The sequence below is a fragment of the Megascapheus bottae genome, chromosome 10 (genome assembly GCF_031878675.1).
Source record: "Megascapheus bottae isolate mThoBot1 chromosome 10, mThoBot2.hap1, whole genome shotgun sequence".
NCBI classification, from domain to species: Eukaryota; Metazoa; Chordata; class Mammalia; order Rodentia; family Geomyidae; genus Megascapheus; species Megascapheus bottae.
The window spans coordinates 51,586,756-51,609,860 of NC_143518.1; the positions used below are offsets into that span (position 1 = coordinate 51,586,756).

At 43.9% G+C, this 23,105-nt stretch overlaps 1 protein-coding gene across 1 annotated transcript in view; it reads right to left on the minus strand.

Annotated features, from left to right (window-relative positions):
- Hhat (hedgehog acyltransferase) overlaps positions 1-23,105 on the minus strand; it is a 208,057-nt gene that overhangs the window by 161,461 nt on the left and 23,491 nt on the right. Inside the window, exons 3-6 of the mRNA XM_090339923.1 lie at positions 22,536-22,649; positions 15,881-16,075; positions 11,075-11,290; positions 1,402-1,573 (exon numbers count right to left, since the gene is read on the minus strand). Of these exons, the coding sequence (XP_090196049.1) occupies positions 1,402-1,573; positions 11,075-11,290; positions 15,881-16,075; positions 22,536-22,649 (697 nt within the window). The remainder of the gene's footprint in view (positions 1-1,401; positions 1,574-11,074; positions 11,291-15,880; positions 16,076-22,535; positions 22,650-23,105) is intronic.

A 23,105-nucleotide genomic window follows, 5' to 3' on the forward strand; every position in this document is an offset into this window, starting at 1 on the left:
GAGGTCAGACCTCAGGCAGAATTCAGGCAGCATGAAAGTTCTCCAAAGGAGCAAGATGAAGGAGGGAGGAGACGCAGTTCACAACAGGGCATGATCTCTCCTGTTTTAGCCAGAGGATAAAGAATGGCTTCTTCACAGAGAATCCTGCACTGGGGACTATGCCCTGCTGAGGAAATAGGACTTTCCTTCCTCCTTGCTGGAGAAAAAGGCAGGTAAAAGTCAGGGAGGCCCCAGCAGGGTGCACACACACACCGTTTATTCTACCAGCCATATTTTTCAGGAGGCAAAGCCTTAATGTGTCCTTTCATTTACACCTCAAACTCATTCTGCAAGGGTAAGTTTCATTTTTAAAAAATGAAGATTCTGATACCCAGGCAGATCTAATAAAGCATTTGAAGTTGCCCAATGTGTTTGGTGGAGCTAAGATTCAAACCTATGCCTGTCTGGCTCTGAAGTTCATTCCCTTTCCTTTGATACACGACTGGGATCTGAATACCAATTCTGCAAAGATAGGTTTCATTTTCAGAACAGATATTCTAACACCCAGATTTAATAAGCCAGGAATGGAGGCCCACGGTGGTTGGTGGAGCCTGCAGACCAACTGTATCCTGAAGGGTTACCCCTTAAAACAGACTGCTGAGCAGCCTCAGCAGCCCAGCCAAGCAGGGAGAGGCGTACCCAGTGGAACTCAGAAGATTCCAGAACAAGGAGGAAGCTTGATTCCCAAGCTAAACAGCACAGCCTCCCTTCTACCACTACCAAGCACCTCCCACATGTATCATCTTCATCAGCAAGAAGAATGAGGTTTAAAAACAAAGCGGGGGTGGGGGGGCTGGGAGTTTGGCCTAATGGTAGAGTGCTAGCCTGGCATTCATGAAGACCTGGGTTGGATTCCTCAGTACCACATACATAGAAAAAAGCTGGAAATGGTGGTGAGGCTCAACTGGTAGACCTCCAGCCTTGAGAAAGTCCAAGGACAGTGCTCAGGCCCTGAGCTCGAGCCCAGGACTGGCAAAAAAAAAAAAAAAAAAAAAAAAGCAGGGTTGCTCAAAGGCCAGACAAAGCTGAAAAGAAGTTGACCATTGGCTAGATCAAAAGGCTGATGTAGGAAGATGACAGTTCAAAGCCAGCCCAGGCAGAGAAGTCTGAGACTCTAATCTCCAATTCACCACCAAAAGGCCAGAAATGATGTGGTTCAAGTGGGAGATCACACAGCCTGGAGCAAAAAATGTCGAGTGAAAGCGTGAAGCCTGGGTTTAAGCCCCAGTTACCAGTAGATAGGCAATCAAAACAAAAGTTTGCTCAAGATAACCATACCTCTGAGCACTGGGTACCCTTGCAAACAATTCCCCCCACGTCACCAGTGGAACTCGTCCAGCCGATGGTGACATCCACAATTACCTAAGGTCCAGCAAGAGACGGCCCCCAGCAGGGTGGTGCTACTGAAGATGGCGTGCATGTACATGAGGCTTAGCATCAGCTCTGCCAGTCCCCACCAGCAGAGCAGGCGGCCCAGGCCCCGGACCAGCATGCGGAGGCTGTCCTTCACGGAGCAGAGCTCTGGTTGTTGCATCTGAAGTAGAAACCACAGAGAAGATGTTAGAGGGTGTCTCAGTTCCTAACACTTGCAAGTCATCTGCTGGGTGGGGATGTTACTCAACTCCTCACAAATCCTCATCGCCACTTCTTTATTAATAAAGGGCTGAGTTGGTCTGGCTGGGTGGAAAAGCCATTTCCAGCTGGAAAGCTGTTCCAGAATAAGATTAAGGAGGTGCCAACACAGCTCTGTGGTGCCAAGAACCATGCCGGTCCATCCTTCCATCCCAGCAATGGTCCTAGAAGAACCTCAGCTGGGGACCAATCCTTCCTGTGTTCTCTCCCTGGGGACTTTGGTTTCTTTGGGGGGGTGGGTCTAGGTACCCACCTATCTACCTTCCCCCACGGCCATGTCATGTCTAAGGCTACTAACACTGAGCTAAGCGAGAAACAGGCACAAATCTGGTAAAAGAAAGGAAGACTGGGAAAGTAGAAAAATGAGAAGTGTCATCCTACATTGAGTCTTTTGGTAACAAACAGGAAGAGGTGTCTTTCTAAGCAACATTCTATTATAATAACTGAGAACAAGGACTTCATTTTTTTTCAGTACTTGGAATTGAACCCAAGGCCTCATTCAGGTGAGGCAAATCTTTAACCTTGAGCTTTGCCCCCAGCCAGAGAACATGGACTTGACAGTCAGACTAACACAGGATTGCAGTATAACCCATAGAGCTATATGAGCCTGAGCAGGTTCCTTAAGGCCTTTGAGTCTTGGATTTCTCACCTATAACAACACATGAGCAATCACACACAGTGTTGAGGGCAGAGCCTGGCCTGCCATAAGCATTAGGTAAATGGCAGCTATTTTGACCCTCTTCACATTCTTCTGTCTTGAAGTAATTGTCAGTCAAAGGGCAAACATCTAAAAGAGTTCAGGGCCAACCACCAAAGGTGAGAGAGGGGTGTTGCTATTGTTCCTAGGCATAGGTCGAGCACATTGTAAAATGCCTGGAACCAGATGTGGCCCAGATTTGGGAATATTTGCAGCGACTAAACTAGTTGCCCACCCCTAATCTGAAAACAGGCACCAAAAACATTCGGATTTCATAGCATTTCAGATTTTACAACTAGGGCTACTCAATTGGTTACTGAAAGGATACGCATTACAGGTGGATGATGCAGAACAAAACCCAGCTCCAGCCAAGTACCCTGGCTGTGTAGTCTCACCTTACTGCACAATGATCTTAAACAAGCAGTTGTAGAATTCACATGCCATAAGACTTAGAGTGGCAGCACAGGTAGTAACTTCCTAACAGAACTCCCACAGTTCAGCAACTAAGAGCAAGGCTTAACAAGCAGTACTGACAAATGGAATTCTGTGACAAACTGAACTGCATCAAACTAAAAAGCTGCAGAGCAGAGGACATAGTAACTAGACAGAAGTGATAGCCTACAGAGTGGGAGAAATCTTCGCCAGCTACACATCTGATAAAGGACTTAGAACCAGAATAGAAGGGAGCTTAAAACACTAAACTCCCAAAGCATCAACAATCCAGTTAATAAATGGAAACACAAAGTGAGCAGAAAATTCTCAAAAGAAGTACTGCAAAGGGCAAATAAATACATGAAGAAATTCTCAACATATACCTGACCATCAAGAAAATGCAAATCAAAAGACAATGAGATTCCATCTCATTCTGGTCAGAATGACCATCACTAAGATCACAAACAACCCCTCCCATCACTTTCATAATAGCATGTTTTAAAAATAAGACAAACAGCAATAGATGCTAGAGATGATATGGAGAAAGAACCTTTACACATGGTTGAAAGGAAGGTAACGGTTATGTGTAGCCATTATGGAAGCTAGGGGGAACAGCTGAAGGAATGTAAGTCAGGCTACCACAAAGGTATTTTCACATTCGTGTTCACTGCAGCATTATTCACAACAGCACAGCTATGGGAACAGCCTGGGTTCCCTACAAATGATGAGAAACCTACCTGTTTAATAGAAGAGAAAGAGAATGAAAAGAACTCAAATATCCAACAATCAGGGACTCGCTCAATGCATGAGTATACTCTCATATTATACAGCCGTGGAAACTTCTTTGTTCACTGTGTATAAAATGACAGCTTGAAAAACATATACCAAAATGACAGTAGCAGATATCTTTACATGGCAATGCGTGGTTATTTTCTTGGTAATTAGACCATTTCGAAACCAGTGGAAAGTATTGGAAATGTATTAACCTGTGACAACTGTGGCCCTCCCAACTAATGTATGGAAGAGCGTCTTTTCTACATCCTGCTTCTTAGAAGAGGCCTGATGTCAGAGATTTCTGCCCAGAAGGCTAGCATCTACCCACTCCTTAATGATGAGTCAGCTCTATATTGCCTTCCCTTCCCTCCCCTCTCTTTAATCTTCTTAGCTACACACTGACTTTTTCATTTTTCATTCTCAACTCTGCCTCTCTAAAGCAAATTCATTTTGGCCTAATCACCAGCAGCAAATGAAGAAGTAATTACATAAACTATGGTCTCAATATTTGTGTCGTGTCCCTCCAAAATTCCCAAGATGAATTCTACTCCTTCCCTGCCCCACCCCCTACACCACACCCACAAAGGGCTTGTTAGGGTAGTATCAGAAAACGGGGCCTGCGAGAGCTTGATGAGATCATGAGGAAGGATATCTCAGAATCAACATTAGTGCTTCTATAAAAGAGATTGCCAAGAGCCAACTAGGCCTTCCACCACATGAGAATACATGGAGAAAATGTCATTCTGCAAACCAAGCAGGTTCTCACCAGACACCAAATACGCTTGTGCCTTGATCCTAGGCTTTGCAGCTTCCAGAAGTGTCAGAAGACGGTTTTTGCTGTTTATAAGCCACTGGATTTACGGTATCTTGTTACAGTGGCCTCAAAGGTATGAAACCCTACGCTATCCATAAGTCTGTGGAAGCCAAAAGAGTTTGTTCATATCATGGTCACTCTCAAGGCTAAGACATGAAGAAGTACCAAAATCATTCTAGATCATCCAACAGGCCTTTTCTGGTACCTACACCCTTCCATAGGAACAAAGTGTCTGAGCAAATGTGATAATAGCCTTAAAAACAATGCTGGCTGGTGATATTCTTCACATGACTCATTATCTCCAGTTTCTATCAAAGTAACTAAGCTTTGTGGGCTGCTGAGTACCAGCCTGACTTGAGCTCAAGTCCTGAAGACCAGACCTGCCTCTGAGGCCTCGGGGTGTCATCAATGTTCACTCCCCAGCCCCCCAGCCCAGGAAGAAGGAACAAAAGCTGGATTGGACTGGAAGCAAGCCGGGATAAGGCCACACAACAGCTCTACTGGGCAATTAGAAAACCACATCTTCCCAGCTGCCTCTCAGCTCCAAGCAAGGACATTTCAAGGTCAGTTCACAGGTCCTCCGCGTCCTCCCCAAAATCCTGAACAGTGCACAGCCACACAAACATCTGTGACCAAGAACCATGAGCTACGGAAGGTGGCTGACTAGCTTCCCCCAAAATGATTCACCTGCTTTCCACAGACCAATCCTTCCTGACCAAACTTGATAAAGCATCATTATACATCGCCACGGGACTGGAAGGAGTGGACTTCTCCCTCCCATGATCCTCTTCGGGGCTTGAATGCTTCCTCATTCCAAGCAACAGAATGGAGATTTCTTAATGGCACAAAAGTACCCAGGAGACAGAAAACAATCCAAATTTTATTCTATTTGCTTTTACCTTTTAAGAAATGCTTATTTATCTTTCTGTAAGTTTGGTTGCTCACTATTAACAGTCCACTTAATGCCTTCAATCTTGTGGAATCTCTTATTTCAATAAGTTAGTGTTTGTCCCCTATGGACACAGCGGGAAGAACAGACTGGCTGCACAAAGCTCATCTAATACGCAGGTCGCTCTCTTGTCTGCATGCAAAGTACGCCATTTAAGATGCTTCCAACCCCGGGGACTGTCAGCCTGAAGACCACTGGAAACTGCCATCGTGGGAATTCCAAGTTCAGACTCAACTCAAAAAAAGAAAAGTACACATTAACTCATCTGCAAAGTGCACTTTGAAACATATTATATTTTAAAACCTCATTTCATGCAAATTGTACAAAAGAGACTCTGGAAGCCTTCCTCTTTCAAAGACATTCTTGTGATTGAAGATGACAGATTCTTTTCTCTCGCACATGCGTAATCCATATGTTTCAGAACAGCAAACAAAGGCCCTGTCCTTTATCACTAATTGCTTTAGTGGAGCCCCTGTGCCCTGCCTGCTTGGGTTCTGTCTGCTGGGGCTAAGAGCCTGCTAGCTAGAGCCGTATTCCTTCTAGGAGGAATGAGGCAGCTTCTCTGTGTTCCACATCCCTTCTTGCAACAAATCTCTCTCTACTCTCATCCTCATTTGGCCCCAGCCAAGCCACCTACATCAAGGCTGGTGACACACACATTCTCTCCTGGGGCTGCAGCTGGGGGCACTGTCACCTCTGATGTCCAACCAGGCCTCCCCCTCTCCCTCCCCCTTTTCCTCCTCCTTTCTGTGGGTTACCTGAGAATGAAATGAGCTAGAACTTGTTGCACTCGCTTGGAATATGTGCTCAGTGATAAGATTACTGTCAGAGCCAAGCAGAGGCTCGCACCTGTAATTCCAGTTACTGAGGAGGAGTAAAATCTGAGGATCAAAGTTTGAAGCCAGCCTGGACAGAAAAGACAGTGAGATTCTTTTTTTTTTTTTTTTTTGCCAGTCCTGAGCTTGAGCTCAGGGCCTGAGCACTGTCCTTGGACTTTCTCAAGGTTAGAGCTCTACCACTTGAGCCTCAGCACCACTTCCGGCTTTTTTCTATGTATGTGGTACCAAGGAATTGAACCCGGGTCTTCGTGCATGCTAGGCAAGCACTTTAACCACTAGGCCAAACTCTCGGCCCCAACAGTGAGATTCTTATGTCAATTAACCACAAAAAAACAAAACAGGAAATGATGTGAGGCTCAAGAGGCAGAGTGCCAGTCTTGAGCAAAAAAAGCCAAGCAAGAGTCAAGGTCCTGAGTTGAAGCCCTAGTACTGAGAGAGAGAGAGAGAGAGAGAGAGAGAAATAGCATTATTTCCAGTGCTCTCTAAAATCAGAACCCACCCACACATTTAACAGAGCTTCTAGGGCACCCAGCCCTTGCCAGTCCCTCAGAGGCTACCACCCCCATGTAAGCAGCAACCTGGGTGTCTCTTAAAACAAATGGAACCAATGTACTGGCCTATATAGAACTCAAGGAAGACCACTAAGCAGGCAGAATTGTCTCTCTTGTGGCCACTTACCAGGCTGGATATCCAAGGCCTAAATTTGAGCCTAATCTTAGCTGTATTAAGTGCCACAGTCTTCAGTCTAAAACAACCTCAGCAATAATTAACACTTTATGTATGTGTCATGCCTCAATACTTACATAAAACCATTTTATAACAGGCTCAGACCTGTAATCTTATCCGCTCAGGAAGCTGAGATCTTAGGATCGAGGTCCAAAGCCAGTCTGGCAGGAAAGTCTACAAGACTCTTACATTCATTTAATGAACAAAAGCCAGAAGTGGAGCTGTAGCTCAAGTGGTTGAACAAAAAAAGGAAAGGGACAGTGCTTAGGCCCTGAGTTTAAGCCCCAGTACCAGCACACACACACACACACACACACACACACACACACACACACACACACACAGAGACCATCTTTACAACAATCCCATAAGGAAGCAACTATTCATCTACCCATTCTACAGGTCAGGAAACAGAGGCACAAAGTGACTCACCAAGAGATCTCAAGCCAAATAACAGGGATTCAAACCAAGGAGCTGGGCTGTAGGCCTTTTAGAACACAGCCTTCAGCAAAGAAGGTGTACACTCTACCTGCTCTCAGCTAAGTAAGTGGCAGCCACAGCCTGCTTGAGACCCTCCTGGACCTTTGCCATCCCAGGCCTCTTGAGCTTCCCCAGAAGCACTGCAGAAAATAACTAGAACCTATGTTTTTGATACTGTAAAGACCACCAGAAATGGCCTCCAAGATAAGGTATGAAGGTACTTCAACAGGTAATATTTTTACCTGTTTATGACTGGCATTTTCAAATTGTCTAGTCCTTAAATTACCAAAGATCTCTCTTTATCTCTCTCTCCACCCCCCTCTCTCTCTCTTCTCTGTTCTTTCCTTTCTATTTCTGTCTCTGTCTCTCTGTCTTTCTGTTCTCCCGGCTCCTCCCCCTCTTCTACCTCCCCCAGCCCAATCCTGGAGCTTGAATTCAGGGCCTGGGCACTATCCCTGCGCTTTTTTTTTTCTCAAGGCTAACATGCTACTCTTTGAACCACAGCTTCACTTCCAGCTGTTTGATGGTTAATTGGAGGTAAGAGTTTTACAGATTTTCCTGCCCCAGATGGCTTCAAGTCACCATCCTTAGATCAGCCTCCTTATTGATTACAGGCATGACCAAACCAGCACCTGGCCAACAGACTCTTTTGCACTTCCCTCACCTTGTCTAAGTAAATGTATGTACTAAAGAAAAAAAAATGGGTGAAAGATGCATCTTCTAGAGATGTGCCTCATCTTTTCTCATGCCAACTGGAGCCTGCAGTTTCCACAGCAGTGCTCTGCTGCCCCCTGGTGGTACGGCCTCCCACTCCTGTTCTGTGTCTTTAAGCACTGGTTTAACAACCCAAGAACTAATGATGCATTTCAGTATCACCACTCCTTGTACTTGAAAGCATTTCATTCTTTCATTCATCCATTCACTCCATTCATTGACTTAAGCATTTTTCCAGAAAAAAAAACCTCACTTACAGGTTCTTCCAATTAGCATTCTCTGCCCATCCCAGCCTTTTCCTCCTTGGTGAGCTTAAATTTAACACCTCTCTTCTCACAGGTGGTGATCTCCTCACAAACACCATCCTTCCTCAGCCATTACAGAAACTGCCTGGGTTTTTTTTTCTGTTTGTTTTGCCATGTACCTTTCTGAACACTTCTGTTTCTAGGCTAGCTTTTTTCTCAGATTATAGAGAAAAATTCCAATTTGCCTTCAGCATCTGTTACATGTGGTTCTTGGAAGGCTTTAGGAAAGAGAAAAATATATGAATGAAGCTGGGCACCGATGCTTATTACTGTAATCCTAGCTATCCAACAGGCTGAGATATGAGCATCATGGTTCAAAACCAACCCAGGCAGAAAACCCAAGAGACGTATCTCCAATTAACCAACAAAAACCCCAAGTAGAGATTTGGCTCAAGTAGTAGCATGCCAGCCTTGAGTGCAAATGCCTTAAGCAAGAGCATGAGATTTTGAGTTCAAGGCCCAGTACTAGCACACATGCACATGCACACAGTAGTGGGGGGGGGGGAGGAGAGAGACAGAGACAGAGACAGACAGAGAGACGGAGACAGGGAGAATTAACTTGAAAGGAAGAAGATACTTCCTTATCTTTCCAGATTGTACTTTAAAAAATCAGCTCCAAGGCTAAAGGCTTAGGTGAGCTGACATCTCAAACCTCACCTGTGTGGGGCAGACTCAGAACCCTAGAATGAGCCTCTGCTACCCCTGTTGGACCCTACCAGGCAAGTCTTGACAGGAGGAGACAAGAGGTAAAAATAATGACCATTCTGCACCATCATAAAGCACACAACCTGTAGAGCAAAGCTCTTTATGGGTAATATGCAGTTAAGAAAATAATTTTTTCCTCCTATGGATTCTGTTTATCTGAAAATTACTCTTCATGCTGGAGAAATGCTTAGTCCAAAAGTTAGAAAAGTCAGAAAGAATTCTGATTCTATACTTTTGCCTTAGAAAGATTAAATGCAGAGAGTCTGAACCCACCACCTAGCTATCCCCACCCACTCAGGAGGGTGGTCCTCAGTCTCTAAGAGGTAAGGACTCACCTGGGGCCTGGTAAACATGGATGGGGAGGTCTGATTCCTTTAGTAGGCCCGAGATGCTGGGCCGGAGAATCTGCATTGTGAGATACTGGGTCAGAGAATCCCACATTGTGGCAACCACAAAATGAGATCATCATCACCCACCTTGTCTCCCACACTTTAACTGCGAATGCGATTTAACAATGCTGATGACAACCAAATGAGCCTATCTTACCCTCAAACTGAAGTGTATGAAACATTCTGCTACACCTCTATTTGCCCAGAATATCAGCTTCATGTAAAGATTTCTAAAGGGTAAAAAGGTTATATGTTCTTCAGAATAGTGCAATCACATTATATTACAATGCAAAATGTACTGTTGAATCCAATGTATAACTTGTAGAATTTTTTTTTTGATAGGGGGCTTGAACTTGGCGTGGGCTTTGCCCCTGAGCTCTTTAGCTCAAGGCTACTGCTCCACCACCTGAGCCACAGTGCCACGTCTGGTTTTCTAGCAGTTAATTGAAGAGAAGAGTATCTCAAACTGGGTTGGCTTTGAACGGCAATCCTCAAATCTCAGCCTCCTGAGTAGCTAGTATCACAGGCATGAGCCACCGGTGCCTGACATGGAATATTTTTTTTCTGGCCAGTCCCGGGGCTTGAACTCAGGGGCTGGGCACTGTCCTTGGGCTTTCTCAAGCCTAGAACTCTACCACTTGAGCCACAGCACCATTTCTGGCTTTTTTTTTTCTATGTATGTGGTACCAAGGTTTTTGTACATGCTAGACAAGCACTCTACCACTATGCCACGCTCCTGGCCCCAAAATTTTTTAAAGATAAAGTAAGTGATTTCTAGCCAAGCCCTGATGGCTCAGGGCTATAATACCAGCTATGCAGGGGACTAAGGGTCATGCTGTGTTTTATGTGTGCACACATGCGTGTGACCTCCATGTGTGAATACACAGTCTCTATACCACCAAGATCGTTTACTTCTGTAGCTAGCAGTAAGGCAGTCCTTGGGGTCCACTGAGTGAGGTGTCCATTTCTAACTTACACGTGGTCCTGAAGGCAGCAAGTTGAAGGGGGAGAGGGAAGAGGAGAGATGTCTAAGGAAAGGAAAAAGTGTGTGGGGAAAGACAAAAGCGACTTAGCCTGACATCTGACAAGGATGCTGTCCAGAGAAGGCAGACAGGAGCTTGGGCATCAGCAGCTCCCTGGTCGGAAATGCATTCTTGCCTTCAATTCCTCTGCTTTCTTGCCTTGGTCACCTAAGCAATATCTAGACTACAACAGGATATTTCACAAGAAAACCCTCTACTAACTGGCATTAACAGAATTTCTTTCTTACTTTTGTAAATGTCACTATCACAATCAAACGTCCTCTTTCTCCGGAACTCTGCTGCCAGGAACATCAACTTGCAGTACTCAGGTAGGAATCCCAGTGGCCAGAGGGAGCCATAAATCTGAGTGATCAGGTGGGCCCGCTCCAGCTGACACGAAAGACAGCATGACCTTAACTGTGATGGTCTGCTCCTCTGCTGTGTCCCCCTTATCATGAAAGCTCAAGGCCACACATGGCCTGTGCCTTCCATTTGGGGTGCACCTCAGTGGAATGACTCAGGCTTCACCACTCCAGCCCAGCCCCAGCAGGCACTACCTGTTTGATGAACTCTGGATAGATGAGAATGGGCCCATTGTGGAAGACAGGATAATAGAAGATGTAGGCCAGAATCCAGGGAAAGGAGTAGGAGGAGCGGGTGGAGGGCTCCTCCTGCCAGCAGAGCTCCAGGCTGAAACTGGTATAGAACAGGCAGCGAACCGTCAGGGTGAACTGCAGCAAGTAGTACTCGTTTTCTGTTGGGTACCATCTCCTCTGCAAAACCAAAGGAAGACGACAGCCTGTGAATGGCAAGGAACGTTCGATTGCAATGAACATCAAAGAAACCCCAGCACTAACCAAAGCACACAGTTAGGGTTGGAGGCATAGCTCAGTGGTAGAGGATATTAACATGCCTGATGCCCAGAATTCAAACCCCAACGCCACAGCACCAAAAACAAAGTAAGCAGTTAATAAGCAACGAAGAGAATATCTCGACCATCGACTTCCCGTTAGGTCAGACTCACATAATGAAACTTTTCCTGGATATACCTCTAACTGATACATCCAGTGGATAACACAGAGGCTAGCTATATCCAATACTACTTTGACAGCCCTTTCAACCATTCTGATGACTTAAGGTGGCCTATAAATATCACATAGGATTTCTCCCTTCAACATAATTTTCTTCTTGTTCTTTTGTTATTAATTCGTCTCTGCTTTAGCTGACTGCATGTTTAACCCAACTGTTGAGACTCAGAGGTCTCTAAGCTGCTACAGATGCTAGCCAGAAGTCAAAATCCCAATCCTGGGACAAGTTCTTTAAGATCCAACAACACTAGAAAATTTCTAAGGCATCCTTGGATCCAGTATCTTTACCAGACTTAAACAGCCAGCATACTTTCTAATGGAAATTTGGAAGAAGAAAACATAAGTCATTTACATGCAATCTACAAAGTCTACAGATGGGGGAGGCAAAACCACAGGGTATGGCAAAGTCCTGAGAGGTGGTGAGCCCAGAAAAAAAAGAAGCTTTTTCTGTTTCTTGGTTGGTTAGATGGTTGAATGAATGAGTGAACTTTTTGCACAGACATCATTAAGGTTCTAGACTAAAGAAAGAACATCAAAATCACAATGTTCAGGCCAATGAATGTGAATAGAGTACTGTTACAAAAAAGACTGAAAGACACAGAACAATAGATTGGTCACTGTCATAAACTGTTCAGAAAATGGTTGCGCCTGACAGACATAGAAGCAGCAGCTCCTTAGTGCTCCCACCTGTTAAATAAATCTTTAAGATAATTAATTTTATTCAAGTTTATCTGAGAAAAAAAAAAGAACAAAACAAAAAACACAATTCACAAATTGTGAACTTCCCAGAACCACAGAAGGTTCTGAGAACTCCAGCCAACCATAAAGTGAGCAGACGGGAAAACAAGTTAATTGACTCCATACTAATCAAGCAGCCAATTGGTTACAACTTAAGTAATTAACTGTGTACAGCTTAATTAGTTAATTGGCTGTAGGGCCTTCCACGGCCAAACAAAGCTCAGTTATTGTGACTAAACTTTTGCATTGGTTGGATCTGCTGGGTCCAGTGCTGGTCCCTAGTTCAAACCTATACCCTCCCACATCCCTTTCTTTTTTTTTTTTTTTTTTTTTTTGCCAGTCCTGGGCCTTGAGCTCAGTGCCTGAGCACTGTCCTTGGGCTTTCTCAAGACTAGAGTTCTACCACTGAAGCCACAGCACCATTTCCAGCTTTTTTTTATGTGGTACAGGGGAATCAAACCCAGGTCTTCATGCATACTAGACAAGCACTCTTACCACTAGGCCAAACTCCTGGCCCTCCCACATCCCTTTCTTTAACTCCATATCATCTCTACAATCCACAAATGCTGTATGAGCAGCTGTCTACAGAGAAGCAGCCTTGAGGGTGGGGACAGGGACAGGAGAATATTGCATTTCCCTCTGAAGATAAGATGCATGAAGCATGCAAAGTGTTAAATCACATCAAGTGAGCACATAGCTCACATAGCTGCCACACAATCTAACACTGTCCCTCTGAGACTCACAGAAAGGGACAACAAGCCAACAGGAGCTGAAAAGGGTGATTAGAGAGACCCCGAAATGGCTTGAAGAGGCATGATGGTACACGTCTATCATTCCAGCACATGGAAGGCTGAGTTGGGAGACTCAAAAGCTCCAAGCCAGCCTGGGCTACACAGTGAGATCCTATCTAAAGAAATAATACAAATTAAGTTAACTAAAGAAGCTGTGCTTTGAAGAAGACAAGAGGGTGGAGTGGATGAGGCATCTGGGATAAATACACAAACAGGGAGGGAAGGGGCGTGGCCTGACCCTCCCTGCGACTACAGTCCCGCCCCAGCAGTGCTTGCGTGCCAGTCTCTGGCAGGATGGAGATGAGAACACTGGGGCCTATTCTGGGCACAGGGTTCCCGATGCTGGCAGAGTTGGAACTCTCGGGCTGTCTCTTGCCAAGCTAACTGAGACTAAACTGAAGGGCTCTAAAGCCCTGCATCCTGAGTCACAGTAGATCTGGGTTCCTGAACTTCCCTTTCTGCTATGAGCTTCTCCCTGGAGGAGAGCTCCCATAGACGGCGAATGGCTCCACACAGAGAAATGCTCCCCTTCCCTGTAGCCACAAAACCAGAGGCTTCCCCAGCAGCAGCCTTGCATGGCAAGCCTGATTCTCTGACTTGGTGAGACAGGGAAGTCATACAGACCACCCAGGGGTCCCGCCCAGGCCTCAGGTATGCTCAGTGCATCAGTGCTAAGTCATCCAGTTACCAAAGGCAGATCACACAGTCCACAGCCATTCGGGACACTCTGGCTAAGGCCAGGAGATGATCTCCAAATCATCTACAATTACTAGAGAGCACACTGCAGGAAGAGTCACACCCACAAGCAGCCAGCAACTCAGCAATACAGGCTGCAGACAGCCAGCACTCCGCAGGCCAAATTGGGTGTTCATCCAATCACAGAATACAAATGTACTACCACAGGACTAAGAAAATAAAGCTAAGAGCAAGTATTTGGAGGCTTATGCCTTAATCCTAGCTACTCAGGACCCTGAGATATAAAAGACTGGTTTAAAGCCAATCTGCACCAAAAAAAAAAAAAAAAAGTCTATGAGACACTCCAATTAGCTAGCAAAACGCTGTGCTAGGGCCATGGGTCAAATACTAGACCATAGGCAACAAACAGAGTGAGAATAAGGCCCCGGAAACAAGCCCCAGAACCAGAAAAGAAAAAAAGAGACAAAGAGAAAGGGAATGAGGAAGGAAGAGAGAAAAATGGAAGAGAAAGGAAAGAGGGAGGGAGGGGAGGGAAGGAGGGAGGGAGGAAGCAAAAAGGGAAGAGAGGGAAGGAAAGAGAGGAGGGAGGGAGGGAGGGAGGAAGGGAGAGAAAAGAAATTCAAGAAGGTAAATTTCTTTTTATTATCTTTAAGTAGTTGTATTACAGTCGCCATTCAACAATGCAGTATCTGAATATACCAAATCTTAATTGCATTATCATCCTTTCAACATTATCCCCCATACCCACCCTACCCTTTCCTTCAATTTTCTTTATTTTGTTGGACATGAATTGAATTTTATGAGTTAATTCTCCCCACTTCCTCTCCTCATTTGTCTTCTCCCCTCTTCTTTTCAAGTGCTCATTTCCTGGTGTTTACCTTGCTGTACTGTCAGCCTTTCTAAGGAATTTCACCATTTGAGTTCTCTGATGAATCTACCATATTTTGGTTGATACAAGAAGGTAAATTTCTGCAAAAGAAAAGTTTTACTAATGCAAACACAACCTAATGTCTTCTGTCTTTAGCACAAACACCTACTAAATATTTGAGTCTGTCAAGATGCCATCATTTCAAAAGAAAAAAGAAACAAAAAGCCAGGAGCTTAGATTGTGCCCTTTGGATACAACTGTTCATCATTTCCACTTCCTAAATATGAAGAGCTCCTAGAATTATCTATATCAATAAATAATGAACAAATCTCCTGGAATCACTGTGGGCAATTGATCACTTGAGTTTATGGCCAAGAGCGCCTCGTAAAACTTGTAGAACACTTGCATAAGTATTTGGTTTTAATGAAATACTTTATGGAACTGCTCATCTCTTTAACCCTTACTCCTAACCCTCCAGTCCTGACACCATCCATGCCTATCCAAGCTGGGAGCAAAAGTACAGCCTCACAGGCATCAGATAAGATTGCAGGACATTGCAGGGATCTTTTCTTTTTTTTCATATATTGTTTATTGTAATTAATAGAAAGGTTACATTATATTTGCCAGATAGAAGGTACATTAATTCACATACATTGATACCCTTTCTCATGTCTTGGTCCCCATTTCCCTCCCCTCCATCCCCACCCCTCATCTTGTTTTCCCCCCTTCCCTATCCAATTTCAAATAACCAAATACAAATATATCCGATATATCAGATAACAAAGTAAGATACTGTAACAATATGAGATCTTTTCTTAAATCTACCCTCTATTGCCTCTAGAGGGAGCTCCATCAAGTATCTCAGATTGTTTGCTGTCTGAAAATAAAGGCATCTAATAGCATCAAAGAAAAGCAAAGTGAGTCAGGTGCAGTGACTCAGCTACTCAGGAGGCTGAGATCTGAGGATCACAGTTCAAAGCCAGCCTGGGCACTAACGACCCTGACATTCTTATTTCCAAGCAATCACTAGAAAAGGGGAAGTGGGGCTGTGGCTCAAGGGGTAGGGTGGTAGCCTTGAACTGAAGAGCTCAGGGACAGTGGCCAGGCCCAGAGTTCAAGCCCCATGACCCACAACAAAAAAAAAAAGAAAAGAAAAGAAAAAAGAAAAGCAAAGATGCTTACCTTAAGTTCCTCCACACCTTGCAGCCTCAGGGTGGAGAGCAGGAGGAGGGAACAGAGCCAGGACAGGAGCAGTGACCGGAACTGGGCCACGCAGAAGGCGATGATGGTGTGGAGGAAAACCATGGCCACCCCTGGAGCCCCCAGTCCATGCCAGCAGGCCCACATTCCATAGGCCATGAGGATCCAGGGTCTGTGCTGTGGACAGTGAGAAGGGAGCAGGAGAGAGAGAAAGAAGTGAGTCCACAGGCATTGCTCAGAGAGATTCTACATGGAAGAGGAGGATCTCTACTAACCCAGGAACAGGGAATCCAGTACTCTGCCTGCAGTCAGAGCCATTTAAACCACTGATCCCCCCCAAACACACACACACACACACACACACACACACACACACACACACACAACAATGAGATCACATACACACACACACACTCGCGCGTGCGCGAGCTCAACAATGAGATGCCAGGCTGTGTTTTCAGCTCACTGGTGAAATATCCCCAATCTGGACAGTCACACCCCACAGGCCCTATCCTTCAGAGATGAAGCCAAGGGGAAGTTCTGTATAGCACATACTTCCAGGAAGCCTCAGAGAACCCTAGGCCTCCACACTTTAGAGGTGCTTAAAAGCTGCTTTGGCAAGAAACACTGACTCCTTACTTAGGCCTCCAGATGAATTAAAAGCAGGATAAAGGCTAGACACTCAGACACCACTTTGCATCAGTGTCCTCTGAGCTGAGCCATTCTCTTCTGCATTCCCTTGGCAATCACCTTGGGCTCCAGGAAAGACAGGAGTTGCCAAGAAGAATCTTGTAATCAAAGACCTGAGGCAACAAAAATCCTTCAGACAGGCGATGCCTTCTTATCAATCTTGTGGAAAAGGAAGAGAGAGAGCCAACCTCTCGGATTAGACTGTCTACCAGGCCACAGTGTCCTCACCAGACAACAGTGACTTGTTCTTGTTCTCTTTAAGCCATAAAGCAAGAACAACTTCTCCAGGACCCTTCCAGAGACAACGACTGAGATGATAGTTATCCATGCCCAACCTGTGACCAGAACTGTTTTAATTACACATAGCTTTTGCCCCCTGGTCCAGTTCCCCACCTACTTTTAGCTAAAGCTTTTATCTATACCCATAGATAGCTTGAAGGGGTACTGCTGTATTCCCATGACTGGCATGTAATAAATCCCCTTTCTCTTCCCTTCATCATGTCTTTATTTGACAGATGTGGTGAGCTACCAGAACTGACATGTAGAACTCCCAGAGTTTGGACCTAGGATCTAAAATTCCAATTATAATATGCTGAAGCTCTCGAAAGTCTGGACCACAGATTTAACATTAAATATCTAATGATAGTCTTTTTGTTTTGTTGGGTTTCAGGAGGGGGAGAGGAGTCATGCACTGGCTGTATAACCTTAAGCAAGTTATTGTATTTCTCAATGCTTCCGATTCTTCTTATATAAAATTGGAGTAAGAATTTTATGTGTCCTAGTATCTCCTTCATGAAGTTATGAAGAAAAATAAGGCACCCCTGTGGAACACTTACAACCAGATAAACATATCAGGGGATCCTCAATGCACTGGTAGTTATCCTTGAGGAAACATAATGTCTCACAGACATGCATTTTGCAATGTGGTTTGCAGAAATACACAGAGCTGAGGAGTAGGAGCTTAATGAATTTAGGTCTTCCTATATGAACAAGATGCCAGATGCCAGTGCCTCGAGCCTGTAACCCTGCAACTCAAGAAGCTGAGATCTGAGGGACATAGGATCCCCAGTATGGGCAGATAAATCTCAGAGTACCTTCTCTCCAATTAACAACAACAAAAATCCAAATGTAGAGATGTGGCTCAAGTGGAAAGACTTAAGTGAAAAAAAAACTAAGAGAGTGGGGCATTGAGTTCACAAAAATAAACAAAAATTAAAAGTCGAGCAAAGAAAGACATCAGTAGAGTGGAAACTGTAAATCTCATCCTTACAAGATAACTCTCCCACAATGTCACTTCAACACTAATTGTCCCCACATCTGTACTCCAGCCCAAAGAGAACATGTTAAATGCAAGACTAGGTCAGCCACTTTTAAATTCCAAGAAAACCAGAGAAATGTGACATTCATCTTTTTACCATGTTTCCATCCTACTGCCCACAAAAAACAACCACATAAATTTGCTTCACATTTTCCTCCACTGGCTCACCTCTGGGCAGAGTCCAGTTTTCAGGAACAAGTTTGCCAAGCACTATTTTAGGACCTCACTTGAACAAATGAAAAAGAAAAAAGGTTCTTTTTAATATGACCTACAGTGTCGACTGCTGGGATTCTTTTCCATGCTTGCATGGTTACATGAGTATGCAAATATGCAGTTACACTTTTATTAAGTGCTATTTGATCCATTTGGAAAAAGCCTGTTTGCTGAGATCCATTTGGAACTTAACCACAGACAGAAGTTACCTTGACTTCGAAGACAGCTGGAAGAACCTTTAAGGAAATACTTAATAATGTTCCGTATAAGCCCTATTGGCATGAGAGATTCCATGACGACTTTAATAGTGGTCTCAAATGCTACTCAGAAGACAAATGTGCCCCACATTCTCATTCCCTGATGTCTTCCTCCCGCCAAACAGAACAAACAGAAGGCACTGGAGGAGGTTCTAAGACATCACAGAAATGTCCTCAAGTTAACCCCCTGCTCTCCATGAACCTTCATACTAGTTGCTAGTCTCCAGACCTGCAGCAGAGAACTATATACCTCATGGTGAACAGGAAGTGAAAAGATTGGAAGAACACAAACAGAACCATCCATGCAAAACTATTGTGCAATTTACAACCCCACTAAAATCAAGATTTATCAAAAAAAAAGATACTGCTAGAATCCAACACAACAAATGCCATTAAAATTCTGACATAGAATGATCCACATTCCAAGCCTAGTCCCTAAATAATACCACAGAAATGTGGCCCTCACTGGTGGGGAAGCGTATTTATCTAGAACTCAATCAATATCCTTATGCATCGTATAACCTAGAACATACTACACTATTAATTGCAGCTACTGTTGAAATATATATATATTTGATTGATATATGCATATGCATATGTGATGTGTATGTATATATGTATGTGTATTTCCCCCAAGAAAACAGGGGAGAAATACTCTCTCCTACAGTCCAAACAATTGCATTCTATGCAGCTATTCCTGGGCATAAACTAAAAAACAAAGGGTATTATCTATAAGGGATTTCAGCTGCTTAGCTGGACAAAATGAAGAGAAAAGTCAGATTGTAGGAAAACCATCAGTGTAAGAGATCCTATTAGTTGTATAGATTTGACATTGCTAGAAGACAGTGCCTGTTCACTGTGTCCTCACCATGGGAGCTGACACAATGGGATAAGGCTTCTCTGTCAACTGCATACCACACCATGGGGAGCCGAGCATGGGACAGGTGCTAATACTGTCACTTCTGCAGCTGGGGATGCAGTGAAATCTACCCTGTAGTCAACAGTAGCTCTCACCCTAGCACCTACACCAGTTTGGCTTTCTCAAAAGTTCACACAAGGATATTTTTAGTTCTAAGGGCACAGAACCGTGTGTTTCAGGTGGTGGCAAGGCCACAGAAGTGTCTGAGAAAGGAGGCAACCTAACCTCACATAGCCCAGTCATAACCAAACCACAGCCAAGGCACAGAGCCATAATTCCACCTTCCCTCTCAGAGCCCTGGTTCTTCAGAGTCTTGCCAAAGCCCAGAGCGTGAGTCCTGTCTGGAGAAAAGGCATTTCATCTCAACCAGTGAGCTCAGTGGAAAGTTTTACTATTTGTCATGACCAAAAGGAAAAAAGAAGAAACCATATGTTTTTGAAAGTAGCCTGCCTCTCAGCATGGGAGGTAATGTGAGCAAAGGAAGACTTGAGCTTAAGATCTTGGATGGAGAGGGAAGCATCTTTCAGGGATTCTGGTAATGGCAGCAAGAACCATTAAAGCCAGTCTTTCCCCAGCACTGGTCATGGTTTATGATGCCTCAGAGGACAGGGAAATAAAAGAAAACTGTAGTCCAAATTTTCCACCCTGAATAAGGACCAAAAACAACTCTCCAAATTATGGCCATCTGGAATACTTAGCCCAGGTGCTGAAAGGCCACAGCGAATGAGGCCAAAGCTGTGGTTTATTCTTATAGGAGGGCCAAGAAAAGTTAGACAAAGAAAGCACTATGCCCAGCCACAAGCAGATCTCTGCCCACCAGCTGTCACAGCAGTGAAGTCTGTGGTCACAGAGCAGATGAGACAAACACAAAGAAAGAGGGCTCAGTGCTCACTCTGCCTTATTCCAAGCAATATGAAGAGAACCCGTCCTACAGACATTGGCTAAGTCATGCTTTGCAGAGAAAAAGACAAAGCCATCTGTCAACCCATTCCTGATACCAAGTCACAGGAAGCCAGATAGGTGAACGGCATTTCCTTCAAACCACAGCTTCCAAGCTTCCTCTTTAGGGGACTGCCCTGACACCAGAATGGACAATGTGGCATGCTCCTTGGTCCCAACCCCCCAAGACAGCTGGTCCAGTCTTATCACCACATCAGGCATAGGCCAGTGATTGACTTCCCCTCTAACTTCTCACTCAACTGTAAATCCCTAGAAAGGAAGGGGTGCTATGTCCAGATCCTTTCCTCCAGAACCAGTTCAAAATAAGGAAGACACTGGCCAGATGATCAGACTGAATTTCAAGACAAAACCCTCCTTCCTTGAACATCAAAGAGGCCCATGGCTCCAAGGAGAAAATGGCAGCAGACAACACCAACAGCCACCAAGCACTGGGCTCTCATCACATGAAAGCATAGCCTTGAACTTCACTGCTTATCACACACTCTCCACAGTCCCAACAAGCCAGAGCAACATCCCCATTGCCCAACGGAGGATCAGGCTCAAGGACACGAAGTCATTTGCATGAGTGTATAGATCTTTAGTGCAGCAAAACTACAGTTTCACCCAAGGGCTCTTAAATACTTCAAATACAGTGTGCCCTCCAGTTCTTGAAGGCTCCACATCCACTGATTCAACCACACATGGATATAATATATCCAGAAAAGAATTACACTGATAGGAGTTGGGATGTAAGTGCAAGACCCCAAGTTCAGTCCTCTCCTCTGCAAAGAAAAAAAAAATGGTACTTATACTAATCATGAACTTTTTGTCATTATTCCCTAAACAGTACAACTATTTACTTAGCATCTACATTCTATTACATATTATAAGTCTTTTATAGATTATATTATATACAAAGATATATGTAGGTTGATAGACATCCAATGCCATGTAAATGTGTAGATTTTGAAATTCTCAAGGAAGTCCTGAAACCAGTCTTCCTAAAGATCTTAGTGCTGCCTCCTCAGATAGAAGTAGGCTAAGTGAGCTTGAAGCAATAAGCAAACCAAGAGGAGAGAGATAGCCATGGCGGGGAATAGTTATCCAACACATAACTCAAGCTGTATCTATCCCATTTAACACTGGAGTTTGCACATGTGAACACACCATTTAGTTCACACACTTCAGAGCTTTCTACACATGGAATCCCATCATATTTCTTTCTCTGAAGCTTGTATTAGCACGTGATTATGATTCAGACATTCATCCATGTCGATCATTATTGGCTGGAAATCCTGCTACATCATGAAATAAATACACTATAATTCACCCATTCCCACATATGGCCATTTGGGTTGCTTCTGGTTCTTTCTGTGATAAGCACCACTGCAATAAACAATGCTAGTTCCAATCTCCTGAAAAGTCTCCAGGGAGGAGGACAGGATTAGCACTGGTAGCGGTATGCAGGGTCTCTGATTTGACTAGGTAATGCATTCCAGAGGAACTGAAGCATCGACAGTCCCTTGCTCTGGGTAAGGTACTTCCTATTTTTAGGGGATTTTGATTTGGTTTTTCCCAACTAGAAAAGTATGAATGATACATTCAGGTGGTCCTAGGATGCATTTGTTGATTATTAATGAATTTGAACTTTTTCCCCTAAGTTTAGGAGTAGTAAATCATGTACCTATGGGCAGAAATCTTTATATTGAAACAAAAATGCTAAATTTCTAGGAAATTAGAAACTTTGAAAAGAAAATTAAACCGAAATGTGTGGAAAGAGAAAAAAAATTAAAATGATAGCTGAGGTAAATATACCCATTCCAAACTTAGAAATACTTTTAAATGTATTACTTATTATTAGGTCTGCTCAGAAGAGGTATATAAAATTTTTATAATATATCCAAAGCTGATAACCCTAATATTTTATTTGACATTAAGATTATTCCTATATCCAACTGAAATGATTCATGTTCTTCTAAACTGGTGAACAAAAATCACATAAACTCCCTCCACCAGACCATTTGGACAGGAATGATATTAAGAGTAAACCTTCCAACACTGCTCTCATGCTAAACCAGTCACAGTTTTTAATAGTTTTAAAAAAAGAACCTGAAAATGATTTCATAGTAAACATTTTTTTAAAAAAAAGACCCTGAAGGAAGTAAGTACAGGATGAAAATGTAAGGCACCTCAGTCTTAAATGTCATGTGGACCACTGCCAATGTTTTTTCGGGTTCCCAAGGCTAATACTCATGCTCAGAACAATCTTTTCTTAAAGAGATATGTCCCATGGAATCATACCTTCCTCACAAGCATCATGGCCAACTGAGACACTGTCATATGCCCAAGGAAAAGCCACAGCAGCCTCTGCTTTCCCCATTCCATCCAGAAGCTCCACTCAAAATCAGTCGGGTCCTAAAAAAGATCAAAACAAGAACTGATATCATCAGGGGCATGTGAGTACAGGTCTGAGATGGAACACAAGCTCAAGTTAATAGCAAAGCTAGAAATGAGGCCAATGTGGCTCCAAATCCTGAAGAAAAAAAAGCATATACTCACTTCCCAACCCACCCAGAACTACTCCCTCTAGCTGGTCTGGTCTCCCTGCAGTTTCCCAAGTCCACACTGTACTTTCGATATACTTCAATGTCTTCACTAAAGTGGATTCCTCCAGGGTCCTGTATGGAATAGAAAGTATCCTTATTTCATTTTGTAAAAAATGAAACAAGGCTGAAAGGCATCCAATCATTTCCCCAAGGCAACAGGATAGTACAAGCACTGACTTGGAGAGATCTCCCTTTAGATACCAAAACTCACTCTCATTACTTCACTAAGAACAGAAACGTAAATTGGATATTAATGACATCATTT